The 19,035-nt window shown below is 33.1% G+C and overlaps 2 protein-coding genes across 2 annotated transcripts; both read right to left on the bottom strand.

Annotated features, from left to right (window-relative positions):
* Nucleotides 1–624: 624 nt before the first annotated feature.
* On the bottom strand, nucleotides 625–3,684 carry Pex11ab (peroxisomal biogenesis factor 11ab). The gene is made up of 3 exons (XM_088272787.1): nucleotides 3,310–3,684; nucleotides 2,559–2,674; nucleotides 625–2,051 (listed from the first exon to the last, which is right to left on the bottom strand). The coding sequence occupies exons 1-3, from the start codon at nucleotides 3,363–3,365 to the stop codon at nucleotides 1,507–1,509; spliced, it is 717 nt and encodes a 238-aa protein (XP_088128913.1). The 5' UTR covers nucleotides 3,366–3,684; the 3' UTR covers nucleotides 625–1,506.
* Nucleotides 3,685–4,774: 1,090 nt separating this feature from the next.
* On the bottom strand, nucleotides 4,775–18,919 carry LOC148301736 (uncharacterized). Its single transcript, XM_088272838.1, has 8 exons — nucleotides 18,691–18,919; nucleotides 15,519–15,599; nucleotides 15,092–15,169; nucleotides 14,170–14,286; nucleotides 10,372–14,086; nucleotides 8,268–8,414; nucleotides 6,857–7,006; nucleotides 4,775–5,557 (listed from the first exon to the last, which is right to left on the bottom strand). The coding sequence occupies exons 1-8, from the start codon at nucleotides 18,760–18,762 to the stop codon at nucleotides 5,331–5,333; spliced, it is 4,587 nt and encodes a 1,528-aa protein (XP_088128964.1). The 5' UTR covers nucleotides 18,763–18,919; the 3' UTR covers nucleotides 4,775–5,330.
* Nucleotides 18,920–19,035: the final 116 nt, after the last annotated feature.

Consider the following 19,035-nt stretch of genomic DNA (forward strand, 5'->3'; position numbering starts at 1 on the left):
AGAAATTTTTTCATGAACTCCACGTAAAAAATATAAGAACTTTTTTATGTTTCAATAAAGCAGCTTTCGTATTTTGTTTCAAAAAATTACCCGAACCTTATATATTTATTATTATTTAAGACAATTAAAAATCATAAATCTTCTTTTCGTGTATTTATTTCAAATACTTTTATTTTCACAACAATATCAATTGCAAGACTGTACCTAATATGTCACTTCATACATCTTATTATCATGAATCCATCACAAATTAAAATGATTAATAAACATATTATAGATGAATGCCAAATTTAAATAACCTATTGGGGATAACTTTCAATTACAAAGTTTAAAAATGCTTTATTTAAGTTACTAAAAACGCCTTTTTAATCAATGATTTATGATGTTTATTAATTGATTGACAATAAATTGATAAATTTGGTGATACTAATTTTAAAAGGGTTAAATTTAAATAATTAAAAACCACGGGTCAATAAAGAAAAAGATTAGTTTAAATAAAAAATATTTTATTCAAATAGGTATAACATTCAGCCTTTGTAAGTATGACAATGATTTCATATAAAGTTCAATTTTATTAAAAAATCAAAATAATAAATTTTTTGTGTTAAAAAATAAACATATATATTCCAATACTGTGTATTTAATTCAAACCCTGATTTGTATATTCAACAATTCTCTAATTATAAATGAAACCAGACAAAGCAAAAATAATATTTAATACTCATTCAATTAAGAAATAATATAACCTTACAGCTATGATCCATCTGTGATGACTATTTTTTAATAACATTTTTTTCTTATAATTAGCAACAACATGTTTGAATAATTTTATTATCCTGATGTTTTTTCACTGTTTTTCAAAAATAAATATGTATACAGTAGCCTCCGAAACGCATGTGGGTAAACCTCCTTAAGGTGTACACTATGAGTGTGAAAATCTATTCAAATAAAACATCCAGCTTCACCCTTCTACAGTCTAAGTCACCCTTCTACAAACCTAATTAATTCATAGAGTATATTTATTTTTAAAATATTTAAAAGAAAATACCATTACTTAATAAATTTCCATTCTTTTATTGTGTATGTAAGTTTGAAAAATCATTAAGACTGAATCAATATTGAAAAATATATCATTGCGAATATGCAAATAAGAAATCCAAAGATATTTGAGACAACTGTATGGTAAATTTTTGTTTTGAGCTTAAAGAGATTTAGAACACCATTATGACATAAATATAAATTAGAATATTTTATTAGAAAAACATAAATGTTTTATTTGTTGCCTGTAGATTGAAATAGATTGTATCTTATTTGTAATAAAAATAATGTAAAACATAAAGCAACAATTCACCACTAAAAAATATAAGCTGATAACCCCTCCACAATAAATTGTACAATTAAAAAAAATTATGTATAATGTTATTAACTTACAAGGTTTAATTTAAATAAATGCATTTGTATTATATTTAAAATGCCCTAAACTTTTGAATCAAAATAATTTGAATGCTAAGCTGGCAATAGTTTTAAAGAAGGTTGCAGAAGTGCTATTAAAGCAGCCACTGAAGACACAGCTCCCAAGAGACCAACAGTACCTGGCTGTAACTTTACCCTACCCAGTGCGGTCAACGGTATCCACAAATCACAAAAGTTTTTTACTGTATCAGTAACAATATCTTTTCTCGTCTTAACGACGGATAAAGCCGTTTCCAAAACTTTAAGGTAACTAAAAAATATGTTATTTTGCGAGAGGGCCCTGCTCCCTAAAATGGAATCTCTTTCATCTAGTATTACCCGTTGAATCTCGTACGCGTCCCGAGCAAGATTCAACATAATTGTCAGAAGCCAGTAGCGATTGGAAATTTCTAACCATTTATTGGAGTCAACATTTTTCAGGAAACCGGATCGAGCAAGCCATATAACGTGATCCGCGAAAAGAAATAAAGAATTTGATATCTTGCTCAAGGTCAGTGTTATTCTGACAAAAATATCAGGGTAGTTGATGGTCGATAGTGTAGAATAGAGAGAATCAACACACTTTCCGAACCGGAGCACTGAAAGAAAAGAAAAAAACAATATAATACGAAACATACAATATAATTATAAACACTGCATTATTAAGTTCAGTCCACATACTTCATAAACTTATTATTAAGTTCAGTCCACATACTTCATAAACTGCACTGATAAAATCATTAAAAAAATTTCCCCTTGATGTTAACTACAGGTTTATATTTTACAGATTGTTTAGAAAATATTATGTTTATCATATTAGAGATTCAGTAGACTTAATTCTGTAAGTTTAAGGAACAGTGTTATATGCCTTGATAGAGACTAGGCATAATACTAATATTAAAATGTTTTTTTGGTATTTGTTACATCATAAATCAAACCACCAATAGGCATATATATTTTCAATATTGAAGAGCAATTCGGTCAAACTATTTTACCCAAATTAAAATAACTGTTCATGTGGAATTTATCCCTTTAATGTAAAATATACAACTTAATTACAAACAATAAAACAAATTTTGCAACTTAATACATGTAAATGCACTTACACTTTCGGAATGAACTGCAAGTTGTTTCAAGACGTTTAATTTGATCAATTGTATATCTATCAGTTTTGGATTTTTGTAAGGTATCCCAAATCAAACGGCAAGTGTACTGAACAATTCTGAAAGATAAAATGAAATTAAAAATACAAATAAGTTGTCAATATTGCACAAATCCCTAATCAAAACATTACAATAATAGGCAGAAAGTACAAATAACACACCCTCATTTAAACATGATTACATGTGGAGTCTTATGTTAATAACATATTTTATAATAAGACTGAAAACAATGTTTTCGAAAAAAAACAGCTTTTTAAATTAAATTTTAAATGTTATTTTGTCGTTTAAAAAAGCCTAAAACTAGCACCTCAGTTTCTAGTAATCGAATCATTGAAATAAAATAACAAAGTTTAAGGAAAAACAAAGTTGTATTATTATATACATATATAAGGGAACTGTTAACAATAACAATATCCAAGCTACTGCTAGATCAAGGAAGCTCAACTGATCAATTGTGATCAACTGGTCGATCACAAAAAAATTGTTAGATTCTGAAAATTGTCATGATGTTAGAAAACAAATATATACTGGAAATTATTAAATTACTTTTCACTTGTTTTGACCCAGCCAGTTGCAGTATGAAGGCCAATGGCGGTAGAAGCTGTATGTCCACCCCCAAATACGATTAAAATGTCAATATGTTGATCTAGGGTTAATAACGACAACAAGATCAATTGTAAAATAATATTTTTACCTTGCTAATTTATCTCTTCCAGCAGCCTGACTATTAAGCTTTATGATAACCTCCATATTTATAAAATTTTATGTATAATAGAAGCCTTACAGGCGACGCGTGTCATTTCTGTTTTCACAAAATTATTTACGACGTAAGTTCAAAGGTCTAGGATAACGACTTTGTGACCAAAAGCCAGTAAAAAAATGTTTAACGCTAGGCCTATTGTTGTAAGCATAATATATTTCCCAAATATATGGGTTTTGATAAGATATCTTATTTAATCAAAACATATTTATAAAACATGAAATATCAAACGCATAATACAAATTCAGGTTGACACTTTTAAAAACAACAAAAAAAACGTCGACAATGTTCTGTCAAAATTGACATATCAAAATCGTAATGTAGCCAGTAAAAAAATTATAAAGTAAGTACTTAAACTAATCCATAACTAAGCGATTTAATCCTTTATATCCACCGCTAGTGTTTTTTACCTAGAATTTGCACTAAAGAATTACATGAAATTGTCTTTTTAAACTATATCCGCTCCCTATGTAGAGCATATGGAGTCCACAAACTGTCTCCAGGTATTTCTGTCAGTTGCCAGCTCCCTTGCATCCTCACAAGTCAGGTCCGCGTCCCGAGGTTCAGATGAGAGCTGCCGACGCATTGTCAGTAGTGATCGTCCTGGGCGGCGCGAATCTGATGCCTTGTAAAAGAGGCAAGTTTGATTAAGGCTCTCGGGAGGCATGCAGAGTACATGACCAAGCCAACTGAATCGCCTTTTCTTGAAGACAGTTGTGACCAAGATTTGCTGCGTCCTATGCCTTTCTCACGAAGTCTAACCACCACATTCTAAAATTCTTCGCAGAAATTATCAAAGCCAGTAGTACCTTTGAAGATAGAGGAAATCTACTCACCAGTAAGTAAAGGCTATAAAAATGTAAAGTAGAAGCCTAAGTACGCCACGATAAGCAGTGTTGCATGAGCCATAGCTAGAGTTACTTGGATGTTAGGTAGTCCAAGCATAAAAAATAATTCCCAAATAGATCAAATCCGGAAACTTGTGAACAATAATTTGGACACACACAAAATATTCAAAAGTAATTGAGAAAGATTAATTGAGACAATTTCTATACAAAATTACCGATTTAGATTTTTTTGTCTGTTCCTATGGGTTTGTACTAATTTTTTTTTGTTTGCCCCTCAGGTGAAAAAATATTCAAATCGGTTGAGCCATTTTTAAATGTTTTCAATACTAACGCGAGGCAATTGATATGATACAATTCATAATATGTATGAAGATAGATAGATGTGTAAAATTGAAAAACATTGAAACTGCCTATTGGAACATTTAAATAAATTTGAAACTGCACGCTTAAATAGTTTCAAATGTTTGTACAAGTACATTTTTTTTTTCATTTCTTGGAGTTACTAAATACAGATAATCCACATTGTGTGTGAAAATAAATAAAATTCAAATAAAACATATTTATTTCAGAAAATACATTTTAAAAATAAAATAACAATATTAAATAATAAAGACATAATACGACAGTAGGTTGTAAATAACAGTGTAGGGTTACGAATTTAAAAAAATAAAGTTTAACAATAAAAAACCGATTTGGTAACTAAAATCTAAAACAAAATGTAAAAAAAAACTTAATTTGTTTTAACTTTATTCATTATGTTTTTATTTTTATATTTGTAAAGTTATAGATTAAAAAAAATAGTCATTAGTTAAGTTAAATACAGTAAAATAATCATAAGTAGTTATATGTTAAAAAAGTTGTTACATTAATGCCAAACTAACAAATTTTCCAAGGTACATTTCTTTTAATACATGTAAAGATTAAATTTTACTGCACAATTATTTATAAAAAATAAAAATAAATAAAAAAAAACTTTTTTAGTCCCAAATACATTGGATGAAATTAGACTTCTTCAGCATTTGTAAAATATGGCAAAACTGAGCTAGTCATTGCCGTTTCTTTAGTATCCTGCATTAAACCGACGAATGATCGGTTAAATGAAGTCGCTCACTCCATCACTTTGTACTCGTTTATGCACAGCTTGTGGTGAAGGGCTCCAAACAAGATGGCGTCCGGTTTTACTAAGGGGCGCGGCAGGTGGGACCAGAGGTAGCGGTCCTCCAGGCAGGTGACCGTCAGGGTCCCCACTTGGCCCTGGACCCCGCGGTTACCGCTCCTCCGCCCCACCAGACCGCTGACTATCTCCGCCTTCCCGCCCGAAGCCAAAATTATTTCTGCAAAAATTCAAATTGATTACATGATATCGGTAACCCTGTAGGTCTAGATACATATCGTAGTTGTATAGGAGAAAGTGACCAACTACCAAAACATAAAATGTTCAGGAGGGCCATTTAAGTCACTTTTGCTTGTCAAGAAAATAAACATAAATGCAGTTAGTCATTTTTGACAAGTCCATATAGTATACTTCACTTCAGAGTTCAAAATCCTTTGGGATTTTTTTCAGGGCAATATTAAGCTAGTAAGATATCAAATAGTCAATGACCACGTTTTTGTAAAAAATACACTTGGTCACTTTCTCCTGTTTGACTACGATATGCTTATTATAAGCGCAAAAGCATTGAGCAATTGCTATTTAGTAACATGTCACTCATATATAAAAAAACACGATTTTTCAGGAGATTGTTTTTAAAGTTTAAGAATATGATCAAATGTATTAAAAATAAATATCAAGCCACATATGTATTGAACTTTTTACTGTGCAACAGATCTTTTTAGGTAACACCTGAAGATGTTTTCACCATTTGAAAAATATTTAGTATATTTAAAAAAATAATTAAACAATACCTTTTCTTCAAAATGCAAAAACAACACTTTCTGCCCTGTAGCGGGTAAATATTAAGTTAAAAATATGCCACTTTTGCTAGGATATACATAGTACATTTTCATGCACAACGTTTCCGAAAACATGCACAACTGAAAATTTTCGATTTTTGATATATGACATTGCTGAAAGGAGTGAGCGATGTGTGTATGTCCTTCCTTCATCCTTCAAACCCTTATCCCCACCCGATGGTGCATAATATAAATACAGTGATATCTGATTGCCAATACACGAAGGAAGGATGATCAGCCGTCTACTTCAGGTACCAGTCCAGGATAATATTAAATAAATATTAGAGTAAAAAATCACTTATATTAACTTATAGAACCTTTGAGTAACATTATATGTATAAACTTTCTTTTCGTTCATTTCAAATTAAAATTAGTCACCCATCCAAACAATTTGACAATTTCAAGTTAAATTGATTTGCTCAATTATATTTACACTGCAATATATGTAATAATATTGATTGTATAGAGCGATTTATACAATTGTATCAAAACGTACAATATCGCATCTCTCACAACAAGACATTACACGGAAGATAATTGGGAACATCAAAAATTAAAAAGATTAACAGTTTTCTTTAGTTAGTGGGGGACATGTTCATATCCAGTTGAACTGACTGTAACTCTGATTATACCAAATACAGAAGGAAATACAGTATTTTTATTAATATGTCAATACAAACCTTCCAATTCTGGAGGAGTTGGTGTTATTTTAGGGGTGATGTAAACTACCCACCCTTTCAGGTGTGGGTGAGCTGTTTGTAGAGCTTTTCTCATATTGAAGTTGTGACGACTTTCTAAAGCATCACTCTGTAAAATGAAGTCCCAAGGATCTAAAACAAAAGAGTTTTTTTTAACCTGGTAAATACCACTATTTCTTAAAATGTATTGTGACATCGCTCATTCCTTTCAAGAATGTCATAAATCAAAAATTGTTAATTTTCAATTGTGCATGTTTTCGGAATGCCCAGAAAATGTACTGCAAAAGAGGCACATTTTTAACTTAATATTTACCCGCTACAGGGCAGAAAGTGTTGTTTTTGCATTTTGAAGAAAGGGTATTGTTTAATTATTTTTTTAAACGTACTAAATATTTTTCAAATGGAGAAAAAACCTTCAGGTTTTACCTAAACAGATCTGTTGCACAATAAAAAGTTCAATAAGTGGCTTGATATTTATTTTTAATACATTGTTTTATATTTTTAAACTTTAAAAACGTTCTCCTGAAAAAAAAGTTTTTTGATTTATGATGTTCTTGAAAGGAGTGAGCGACATGAGTTTCGATGTATTTCGTTAACAAGTAAAACTTAAATTAAAAATAGATAGATATTACTACAAAGTGACTGCCGAATCAATTAATGAAATGAAAGAAATATATTAAGATGTTTTGTTTTTTAAATTAAGAAAGGTGTGTTGGGTAAAGATGGTATGGGTATGTGAATCGAATGAGTGAAGAAAGAACAGTAAAACAAATTTATGAGGGGAATATGGTTGGTAATAGAAACAGGAAGGAGAAATTGGCATGATGAAGTATATCAAATTGAGGAGATGTATGAATATGGAAGAGGCGAAGATTGTTTGCAAAGAAAAATTAGTGTGGTATTCTCTCTGCCTATGCCTGTGGTGAAGCAGCGTGATAGTTAGTTAGATAGTTTTTGGTCAATATGAATTTTTATAATTGAAAAGAATTTAGAATAACCTTTAATCCAAGGATATTTATAGAAGTGGCTGTGGATAATTATAATTATTTCAATGTTAAAAGGTTGTCACTTGACTGACTGTCATTATTGAATACCAATTTAAATTGAATATCTGTCTCATAGTATATATGTACAAGGAAAATATAAAATATAGGAGCTGTCTTACTCGAAGAACGTTCCTAAACATTCAAGTGGTCATGAAGAATAAGGACAACCGGGAGAGACTCATTGTGATGTGTAAGAACATCTACTAAATGGAATGACGCAATAAAATTGAGTCCAGAGGATTCAGAATCATGAAACATGACGATATATACTGTTCGAAGAATGCAGAGTCAGTCTGTTCCTTCCCCTTCATCGTGATAAATAGATAAAGAATATATAAATTACTCACCTAAAAACTCTTTGCTGCGTACACTTTCCGTGAGCCAATCCGGAGTAACTACAGGTAATCCCAGGGCTACAGCAATCATTAGTTTCACAGTTCTCTTACCATCTCCCGATACTAACACATCCCCGCCTTGCTTCACGACAGACCCTCCTGAAAATGGTTTAGATTATTCATCATTATTTTTTAAGACTAAATGACACCCTTTGACACAATTTTGGTGGTTTGACTTTGTGAGGAATGAAGAAATAAGGGGTAGGACGCAGCAAATCTTGGTCACAACAGTCGTCAAGAAAAGGCGATTCAGTTGGCTTGGCCACGTACTCCGCATGCCTCCTGAGAGCCTTAATCAAGCTTGCCTCTTTTACAAGGCATCAGGTTCGCGCCGCCCAGGACGACCACTGCTGACAATTCGTCGGCAGTTCTCGTCAGAACTTCGGGACGCGGATCTGACTTGGGAGGATGCAAGGGAGCTGGCAGCCGACAGAAAAGCCTGGAGATAGTTTGTGGACTCCATATGCTCCACCTAGGGAGCGGATATGGTTTAATAATAAATGACACCCCAGTTAGTCAGTTAAACTAGCATAAAGATGTTGACTAAAATGTTGAAAATCGAATAATTCAGCAGTAGGATCATTCGTAGAGTAAATAGGGGCATTGTTGACACCCCACAGTATGTAGTTATTGACACAACTGATTTCATATGTGAATATTAACTGATGTTACATATTTGAGTGTGTTAATTGTCTCCCATTAAAGTTGTGAATACATGCAATAGCAATAGTTGTTTATAAATGTTTCTGATAAATAAGTTAACATACGTACTTTGTTTTTGGGACTTATTTGATGAATTTTTGTATTTTTATTTTAAGTTAATTTATTTCAGAAATAATATTTCTTTTATTTGTTTTATTTTAGTTTTTAAAACCTTTTAAACTAAGAAATAATGTAAAATGAACTGAACATATGCAATAACAACGATAATTTTTTTTAATATGATGTATGGTTTATGATACTTAATCAATACGGACTGAATTAATCAGCTTAAAAAGAAAATAACCGAGGTTTTTACCCCGGTTATTCACATGAAATAGATTTTTTTTACCACCTCAGATAACCGTGTTAGAAATACAGTGGAACCTCTCATAACAAGTAATTTGCATAGCAAGCAAAAAAAATGTGTAAAAGTTGCTCCCTTAACGAACGACGTTTCGCATAACAAGTTATAGAGAAATGGCAAGTCCCTTTTTCACGACATTCACTTGTGAACCGGGACTTTCGCGCTATTCAAAACAAAAAGTGTCATGCTTAACGAGTACGATTCTAGAATGAATTATACTCGTTATGAGAGATTCCGCTGTGTTAGCTAAGGAATTATCGTGTTATTACTAATAATCATGAAATGATGTGAAATATTGGTGTGTCGGCATAGATTACTTCACATTCCCAACACGTACAGGACTAACCTAGTGATGGTTGTCTGTCTGAAGAGCTACCTGGATGATTTGATCTTAGGGATTCTGAGAAATTCCCCAACTCCTTTGACAAGGGTTTCTTTTAATATATCCATATATTACAAAAATATGTACAAATTAATTTAGTAATGTACAGAAAGTCACCCGAACGCATAACTATCCTAAATTGCAAACAAATAATTTTGTTTTTATTTGTATATGGTATTGTGATCTTTATGCTGATTTTATTGCATACAATATTTTTAGCTTCAATATTAGCTATATTCAATGGAAAATACGATTAATTGATGAGAGAACTCATATTCAAAAGTTTTATTGCCCCCCTATAAAATGTTCTTTTATAAAGTTAGGATAGTTCCGCATTGAAGTGACAATAATAACAGATTGATATTATCCACTGACACTTCGTGATGGAATTGCATTTTAATATATTATTAGATTAAAACCAATATTTTTAGCTTTTCCACTTTATTTACTTTATTAAATAAAGTGGAAAAGCTAAAAATATTGGTTTTAATCTAATAATATATAAATATGTATAACTTAAGTACTTAATATATTACAAAAATAACAAACAAAAAATTTAAAAAAAATATATATGCATATTATGTATTTAATATGAAGGGAGAACTGACCTAGCTTAGCGACAGATTTATTGAATTCCAACGGATCTTTTATTTGAGTACACATAACTTTTTTGATAGTCGGTCGGGTTTGAGGTGCAATTTCTGCGTAGATTGATTTAGAACGTGGCCGTCCTCTTTGTCTAGAGGTACCAGGAACATCTTCAACCGACACGGAGTTAGATCGCAACCTTTTAGCGCCGCAGGTTTGTATTGGTACCTCATCCTGTTTCCTTTTACCGTCATTACTCTCCGGCAATTTTGGTTTCTTGGGTTTATCTACTTTGCTACTGCTCGCTTTATCTTCATGTTGATTTGCAGGAGTTTCGGATCTTAAATTTGTCTTGTTAGCATGTTTAGAACTCCTAGTATTTGTATTTCTCTTTTCTGTTAGATGATGATTTTTTTTTGCTTCAGAATCCGATTCATAGTCACTCGGTGTAGATACCACAGTTTCAGGTATGGAATTTTTTGCATTTCTTTTGGAACTTCTAGTATTTGTATTCTTTTTTTCAGCTACAGGACTACGTTTTATTGCCGGGTGATCTTTTTTGGTAGTGGAAATCGATTCACTTTCCTTTTGTCCAGAAACGACAGTTTCAGATTTCAAATTAGTTTTATCGAGCCTTTTAGAACTCCGAGCATTTGTCTTCTTTTCTTTTTCAGCACTACTCTTAATAGGAAGATTTTGTTTGATTTCAGAATCAGATTCACTTTCACACTTAGAAACTGATGAAGGAGCTCTTCTTGTTGTAGCACTTTTTGTGCCAGTTTGACATTGTTTGGGACTAGTTTTCCGTTTTTCATTAACAACATTATCTATTAAATTAACAGAATTTTTTTGTAACCTTGTGTTTTTTGAGGAAATGGAAACAGGCGCATTGTCTTTTGATGATTTGTTTGAAATATCGAGATTTAGTTTTTGAACAATAACCACTGGGGATTTGCGACAACGAGAAAGGCTCGAGGAAGATTTCTTAAGATCGCCACTTTCTTTATCGGAATCAACTTCTGTAATAAGTCTTTGAACGCTTTTAGGTCGTCTGCCGCTTGATCGCATTTGCTGAGGCAAAACAGGTTTTGTTGCGACTCTCTTTTTAGGGACATTTTTTCTGAAAACAATAGGATTCTCGCCACCTTCCTCGGTATCATGAACGGAGTGCTCTTCTTCCATCTCAGAACTGGAAGATTGATCCATAAATTTACGGGCAAAATTATCTATAAAAGGAGAATCCAGGTCACTGTCCGAAATGGTATGTTTCGAGCCCTTTTTCAGAGGTGTTTTGGGGATATCAAAATTCTCGCTACAAGCGTCTGATATTTGAGAAGAATTCTTGAGACTCGGAAGGGTAGTTAAAAGTAACTCACGAGAACACTCTTCGAAGCTCGGTTCTTTGATGGCGGATGGTTTTTCACTATTTTGTTGCGTCAATAAGTCATGCTCTACATCTTGGGTACAAGCGTAGTAATTATCATCTTCCACTTTATTTGTTCCACTGAGGCGTTGAACACTATTTAGTGGAAGCATGCTTTTAAGAGGAGCAGGAATGTTTATAGCTGCAACTTGTACTGGCGATTGCCTCGTAATAGCACCATCAAGATTTTGCGACTGCAAGTCCAACAATATATCCTGAGTACACTGATAATAAGCATTGTCTTTTGAAGCTGAGTCATTGTGAACCGACTCGGAGAGGGGTGATTTGCCATCTACACTAATATTGGTCTGTGAAAGCAAATCTTCCTCCAATTCCCTTGTGTTATTATAATAATTTTCTTCATCCATAATTACACCCCTAGGTGAACAAGTAGAAGAACTTAGTTGCTTTATAGTACTTGCAATTGCAGATTCGTTAAAAGATTCATTAGAAATGACCTTATTTTTCTTCTTTTTTCCGAGTATTACCGGAGGACTGAAAAGGAAATCAGAAGTAGATTGGTTCGCTTCGACCAATACCTTTCTTTTTGGAGTGACATAGCTTTTGGAATTCTTCAAATCCGCAAGCACTTCTTGTGTATCGGTAAACGGCGCTATATTGTTATTTAGTGAAGAGCCGTCTCTAAAATCTTTAAAAGACAATCTTTTGACTCTACCAACTTGTTCTTTTAGCTGTGTATCTTGCGATAGACATATTCCGAGTGCTTTTACAGTAGCATCAGATACGACTTTTACATTACTGACCTTACTGATACTATGCGCATTGTCCACTTTTTGCGTTAACACATTTAAGTTATTTTCAGCATCCTTCAAAACTTCTGCACCGTCTTGTGATACCGAAATGCCCAGAGCTTTTACAAAACCATCTGACACAGTTTTTACATTACTGACTTTACTAGGTCTAGGTGCATTCTCTACTTTTTGAGTCAAAATATTTAAGTCACATTCAACGTTTTGCGTCGGAAAATCTGTATCATCTTGAGACACAGAAATGCCCAGTGCTTTTATAACATCAACCGAAACAGCTTTTATGTTGCTCACTTTTTGAGTAGTAAAATTTGTATCAATTCTCTGTGTTAAACAATCTAAAATATCATTATCATTTTGTGATACTGGGCCATCTGACACACTTTGCAATTTTTTACTATGCATTAAGAATATCGAATCATCCGTCGGACATCTTTTATAATTATTGGGATATCTGAATTTTTTAAAGGTAACATTAGCATTTGGAACAACTTTACTAATTTGGAGGTTAGTGATGGATTCTTCATCTATAACCTGAGTTAGTTCATCATCCTCTACATCAACAGGTGTAGGTTCTCTACTATCAGAAGATTGACATTTTGGAACACCTTGTAAAACTGGACTCAATACTTGTGTATCACATATGAAGGGATCTTCCTCATCTGCAGATGCCTCATCATTTGGAGTGAGGGGCCTATCATCTGCAGATACCTCATCATTTTGACTGAGTGGCCTATCGAGAACATTATCTTGTACAAGTAAACTGGTCGAATCTGGTGAATCGGGAGCAACAAAATCATCTTTGATTTCAAAGTCACACACTTCTGAATCTGTCATCAATGGTTGGTTATTTATTAACACACCTCCGATCTTCTGAGAGTCCAAATTACGGGTAAAGTTTTGAGTTTTGTCGGTATTTTTCATGTTTTTTGCCATATTTTGTACATGTCCTTCTATGATTTCAGTTTCTTGAATATGTATAGAATTAATTGTCTGGGTATATTGAGTATCTTCAGTATTTTCAGTGTCAACACTTTCCGAATGGTCAGTTAATTCTGTATCTTGTTCATTGATACAGGGTATAACAGACCGAATGCTGTGATTATCGGTAGTATTAGAAGTGGTAATCAGTTCAGTGTCCATGTCATTTATATTTTGTTGGGGTTTAATGTACATCTGCGTATCTATATGGTTTATATTCTTAGAAGGGTTATTGCATTGTGTATCTTGAATATTATTTTTCGAATGGGAATGTTTTTTAGAGGATCCTCCTTTGAAATAGATTTCATCATCAATGCCTGTATCAGAATCTCCCGCTAAACTTGGTTGTGTCAGAGCTTCGTGAATATCTTCTACGTATTTTCGAGGAACGTTTTCAGGCTCTGTTATGCTAAGAGAAGAATCTTCCAAACAAAGTTTAAGTGACGGAGACTTTGCACTTGAATTACAAACTATAGTATCTGCATTAGAGGATCCAAGCAACTTTATAGGTTTAATAGTCCTTTTGGCTGTAGGGTCTTGAGAGCACAAGATGATGGATTCGTCCTGGAAATATAAAATAACTGATGTCATTCAATATCGATCAATTCCGAAGATAACATCTGTACCTATACATGATAAAAACGTACATCACTATCCGTGTCTGGTATTACTTCTGGTGACTCAGGAATACAAGTTTGTCCATGAAGATTTAAATTCTTATCAGAAAACATTGGGGTCATTGGGATATCATCTCTGGAGTCATTCTGTAATGTTTAATAAATTATACAGTTTATTTATCTATTGGCAGGCCAGAAACCGAGCAATATTAATAACATGCCGATCAACACATTCTTCCATCCCTCATCCGCACCCAATGGTGCATAGGGGATTGTATTAACTTGACATAATGAAGTTGTCCTTTAATTATATAAAGGTAAGGAGACCAGTCTTACATTGCAGGTACTAGCCCAGTAAAAAAATAATAAAACATTGAGGTGAAAAACACTTATTATTATATTTATTTTGACCCCCGTTGGAATCGAACCCAGCCCCTCCAGCTTGGTAGCCAAATGTGGTAAGAAAGAGGTGGACAAATTTAACACAACACATAAAAATTTAAGCCAAAATTTATTTCAATTTACATTGATTCATATCTGCCGAAGGTTTTTCTGTATAATGCCAGGCAATTCATATACAGTAAGGGCGATTGTCCACTACCCGGAATTTGACCGTCCGGCAGTCCGGTTTTGAAAAATTAAAGCGACTATGACAGTTTAGCGTGATCGAATTTACACGCAACGTGTTTACGCACCGATCCGAAAAAAGATGGACAAAAGCACAAGCCAATCCAAGCCAATCGTCGTTTTAAAACGCTAACTGACGGTAAAATTACACGGAATTCCGGGTAGTGGACAAGCGCCCTCTGACCTCGTAAATTTGATCAATAATAATAAAAAATGGTTCCAGCAGTGATGTTTAAAAACTTAAGTCTATTTAGTTTATGTCTCCCCCGGAAGTTGTACCCCAAGTGGAAAAGAATAAACAAACAAAAGTACTCAGTTGACTTACTTCTTCAAGATATGTTGTATCATCATCATGAATGGGATCTTGTACGCATATCACATATGCTTTATATTGGGAAGATGTCTGAAAGTAAATTAATGTCACTATTAACACTTTAAAATATAGCAGACTCTTTTTACCGCGATTGTTTCAACTTTTAAGAGGTTCAACCAGATGATAAAAAAAATTTTTTTTGTCAATATAAAAAAAATATGTTTTACGAGAAAACTTTGTGTTTAAATCTACAAATATAAAATACGCAATATATCACTGAAAGGTGACCCACTTCTGATATAACTTTTTTTTTTTTAATAAATAACATTTTCGCCATTTATAATTTTCTCGTTATGAAATGAAAGTCGTAAAAACAAAAATAAAATAATGGAGGATTATAAAGTTTCATCACAAAATGATATTACGTAAAGTTTGTTACCAATGTTTTATTGCTTATTATGGTGACACCCTCGGAAAATGGAGTTTTTTGTTGATTGCTGTTCCAGGTAACCCAACCAACCTGCAACAACAAAAAATACATATTGCACAAGCACATGTTTAAACCTATTCACCATCATAAATGGTTCTTTCATAGCAATAAATAAAATTCAACAAACTAGAGCAATTTTTTTTGTTTTGACTGGCTTAGAAGTCCCCCCTCACAGGTGAATGTTGTGAAAAAGGGACTTGTTCTTTCTCTGTAACTCATGTGAAATGTCGCCCGTTAAGGGAGCAATTTTTAATTTTTATTGCTCTTTATGAGAAGTGCTTGTTATGAGAGGTTCCAATGTGTTGAGTTATTAAATATTCTATGTGTAAAGGTGGAGACTAACCGGAGCATTTCGTCGTAACGTAACACGTTACGATGCGAGCATTCAGGCAGTCAGTATAGCGAGCCGAGCGCTCCATCCATAGTTTCAGATGCTCGGTGATGCTCGCCGCGAGCGATGTTACGACGTTATATTACGACGAAATGCTCCGGTCAGTCTCCACCTTCATGTGAAGTATGAATACCTAGTTCTCTTAGACTCATCAGAAGACTGCTCATAAATGAAAAACGTACTTGATCACGGATCACAGTTTATTAATTTAACCATTTGAGTGCCATTGTTTTTCACTTATATATACTTAAAATGCCAAGGAAATTTTTGTTTTGCATGTCATTTAGCCTTGTTTTGAAAAAAAAACTGTATCTCTTCCAAAAATTGTCCAATTCTAATAATTTTTTCGGTATTTTCTTTTTAAAAACATTTACCGGGTTAATAAAATACAAAGAAAATTATGGAAATACATATTGTGAAATTTTTTTTTAACAAAAACTGGAATCCTAAGTAAAAAAAACATAACATGTGTGCTTTCCCGCACAGACTCCATGAAGATTATAGGTGTGTACCATTGATGGTTTATTTTTTTTAGATTCGTAGTTTCCTCTCTTTTTACTTTTTTACGTTTCTTCTCTTGACAGATACATTTGCCGCATCGCCGTGTGTAGAAATCAAAATAACCCGATTTTTTTTTGTCTTTTTATCTCTAAAAGAACACATCAACAAATATGTGTTACATAATGTGTATATTATAATATTATTGTAATTACATACTAATAATATTATAATATGCACTTTATGTAACACAGACAAAATACAAAATTAAGTAACAAAAATACTTATGCGTGCGAGCGACCCTCCCTTGTTGCGTGCTAAACTGCAACTTATTTTGGACGCGCTGTCGCACTCCGGGCAATTTTCGATAGTATGCGCAAGCGATCGAACGCGCACCTCGGCACTCTAACGGTTAAAATTATAGAATAAAATACAAGGACTCATTAACAATTTTTTACCAATAATAAAAATCTCTGAGTCCAGTTGACAACAATTTCGTTACACGAAGGTCGTAGTCGATGGCAGTAAGTGCCTCAAGCGGCGACCGTGCAGGAAGAGAAATATTGCACATGCATGCGGGCTTTTATTGACTTTCCTGCGTTCCTTATGCAGGGCTGACAACCTGGTAGGTTTACCAGTGTGGGCAACTTGGCTGTTTGTTTAGATACCTACTCATAACTGAGTAACGAGTCACCGCAGTATTATACAAAAACTGCAATTCTTATAAACACAGCGATACGATAAAAAATCAAGAAAGTTTGCTAGTCTATTTTGAACTTAGTTTACACACTGCTATTATCATGATATAATAGTATGCGAAATTTACAAGTCATAAAATATTATGTTTGTTCAATATGGCTGTAAGAACTTGACATTCTTTGGGTTAGGTCCCCGCCAAGTGCTAAATAAATTCAAGAAAGATTATTTTTCAATTGGTCTGGTTGTTTGTGATGTATTTTTCACATTTACCTTTCCTATCCTTAATAAACCTACCTGCTAACAAGAGTCTAAAAGTAAAAGCTATGCGGATTATTTCTTTAAAAAAACTAACTAACTAACCATCACGCCGCTTCCCGCAGGGGTAGGCATAGAGAATAGAATGCCACACCACTCTGTCTTTGAAAACATTCTTCGCCTCTTCCACTTTCATGCATCCCCTCATATATACCCCCCAATTGTTTCGACTCCTAACCTGGCCACTTTGAAGTACGTGCCAAGTTTTTCTCGGTCTTTTTCTACTCCCTTTTCCAAATAAATTCGCCTCATAAATTTGTTTTACCGTTCTTTCCTCACTCATTTGTTCCACGTGTCCAAACCATCTCAACACACCATTCTTAATTTTATCGATAATGCTTATCTCAGTTTGCAATCCTTCCTTATTTCACCATTCGAACATCTATCATAGACCGTATTGCCTTTAAATAAATAATAATGGATCGGTAAATTTCCATACATTTGAGTAGCTATCCCTCAGTCAACTGTCAGATGTTTCAATTCTCCAAGAATAAACATCTAAGAAGATCCAATATGTTTTACTTAAGTTTACTACTTTACCAGACTTCTCCAATGGCTATTTTGTATTTTAAAGAATGTTTTATTGAAGTTAAACACTAAGCTTCTGCCACTTTTCAATGTTAATATTATTAACATCAGTTTCTTCAATATACACAATGTTTTCCTCTATTTGTGACAACATTTTATCAGCTGTCAATATTCATATGACAGATTACTAAAATAGCAAGGGAATCTGACAGATTACTAAAATAGCTTGAAACATATAACTAATACGATAAAAGATAATGTGTTTCTGGCCAAAACATTTAATATGTTAACGACAGTGCAACTAAATCATATTCAAAAGAAGAATATAATTATTTATCCATTTAGTATAAATGTCATTTTATGTAAATAAAACCCCCAAAGTGAAATATAATAACTTGAAAGAGAGATATGCTTTTTCGAAAGATGAATAAGCTATAAAAAACATATTTTAAAAGAAAACTTACAAATAAGTTTTGACTGGTTTTAATAAAATAAAAATATTACATATTGAAAGTTACCGGAAATAAAAGTGTACAACAAACGAATTGCTATTCAACACAGAAGAAAACAATAAACATAAAATAACGGAATATTAGTAATGATATAAACATTCTATAAAAATAATATGTTAAATTTGTCCAGTAAATTCAAAAACATTACGAAGGCACCATGTTGGAAACAAAAACATACCTGCTCCTCTGTGTCGTTGGGTTGTTCTGAACTGTACAATTTTAGAGATTTTATTATATCAGTCAAGCCCATTTTGCTTTAAAAAAGAAATTCGGATATTCAGTAAACATGGGACATTTACTTTTAGTCGGATTTATTTCAAGTCCGAGGGAGGAAAACTGTCACTTGATAAACGCAATAGATAAACCGGGTTACGTACCGAGACCACAGACTAACTATTTATATAAAGACCGCCAACTACCTCGATTTTTTATGGCTGGAAGTGATATTCGCCAGCGGCCGGAAGCGACGTAAACGGCTACTAGTACTAAGCTCCCGGCTGGGCGTGACTTCGCCGCGGCTGAA

This window comes from Brachycentrus maculatus, unplaced genomic scaffold (assembly GCF_059751285.1).
Source record: "Brachycentrus maculatus isolate JH-2025_06_01 unplaced genomic scaffold, ASM5975128v1 h1tg000527l, whole genome shotgun sequence".
Taxonomy (NCBI): domain Eukaryota; kingdom Metazoa; phylum Arthropoda; class Insecta; order Trichoptera; family Brachycentridae; genus Brachycentrus; species Brachycentrus maculatus.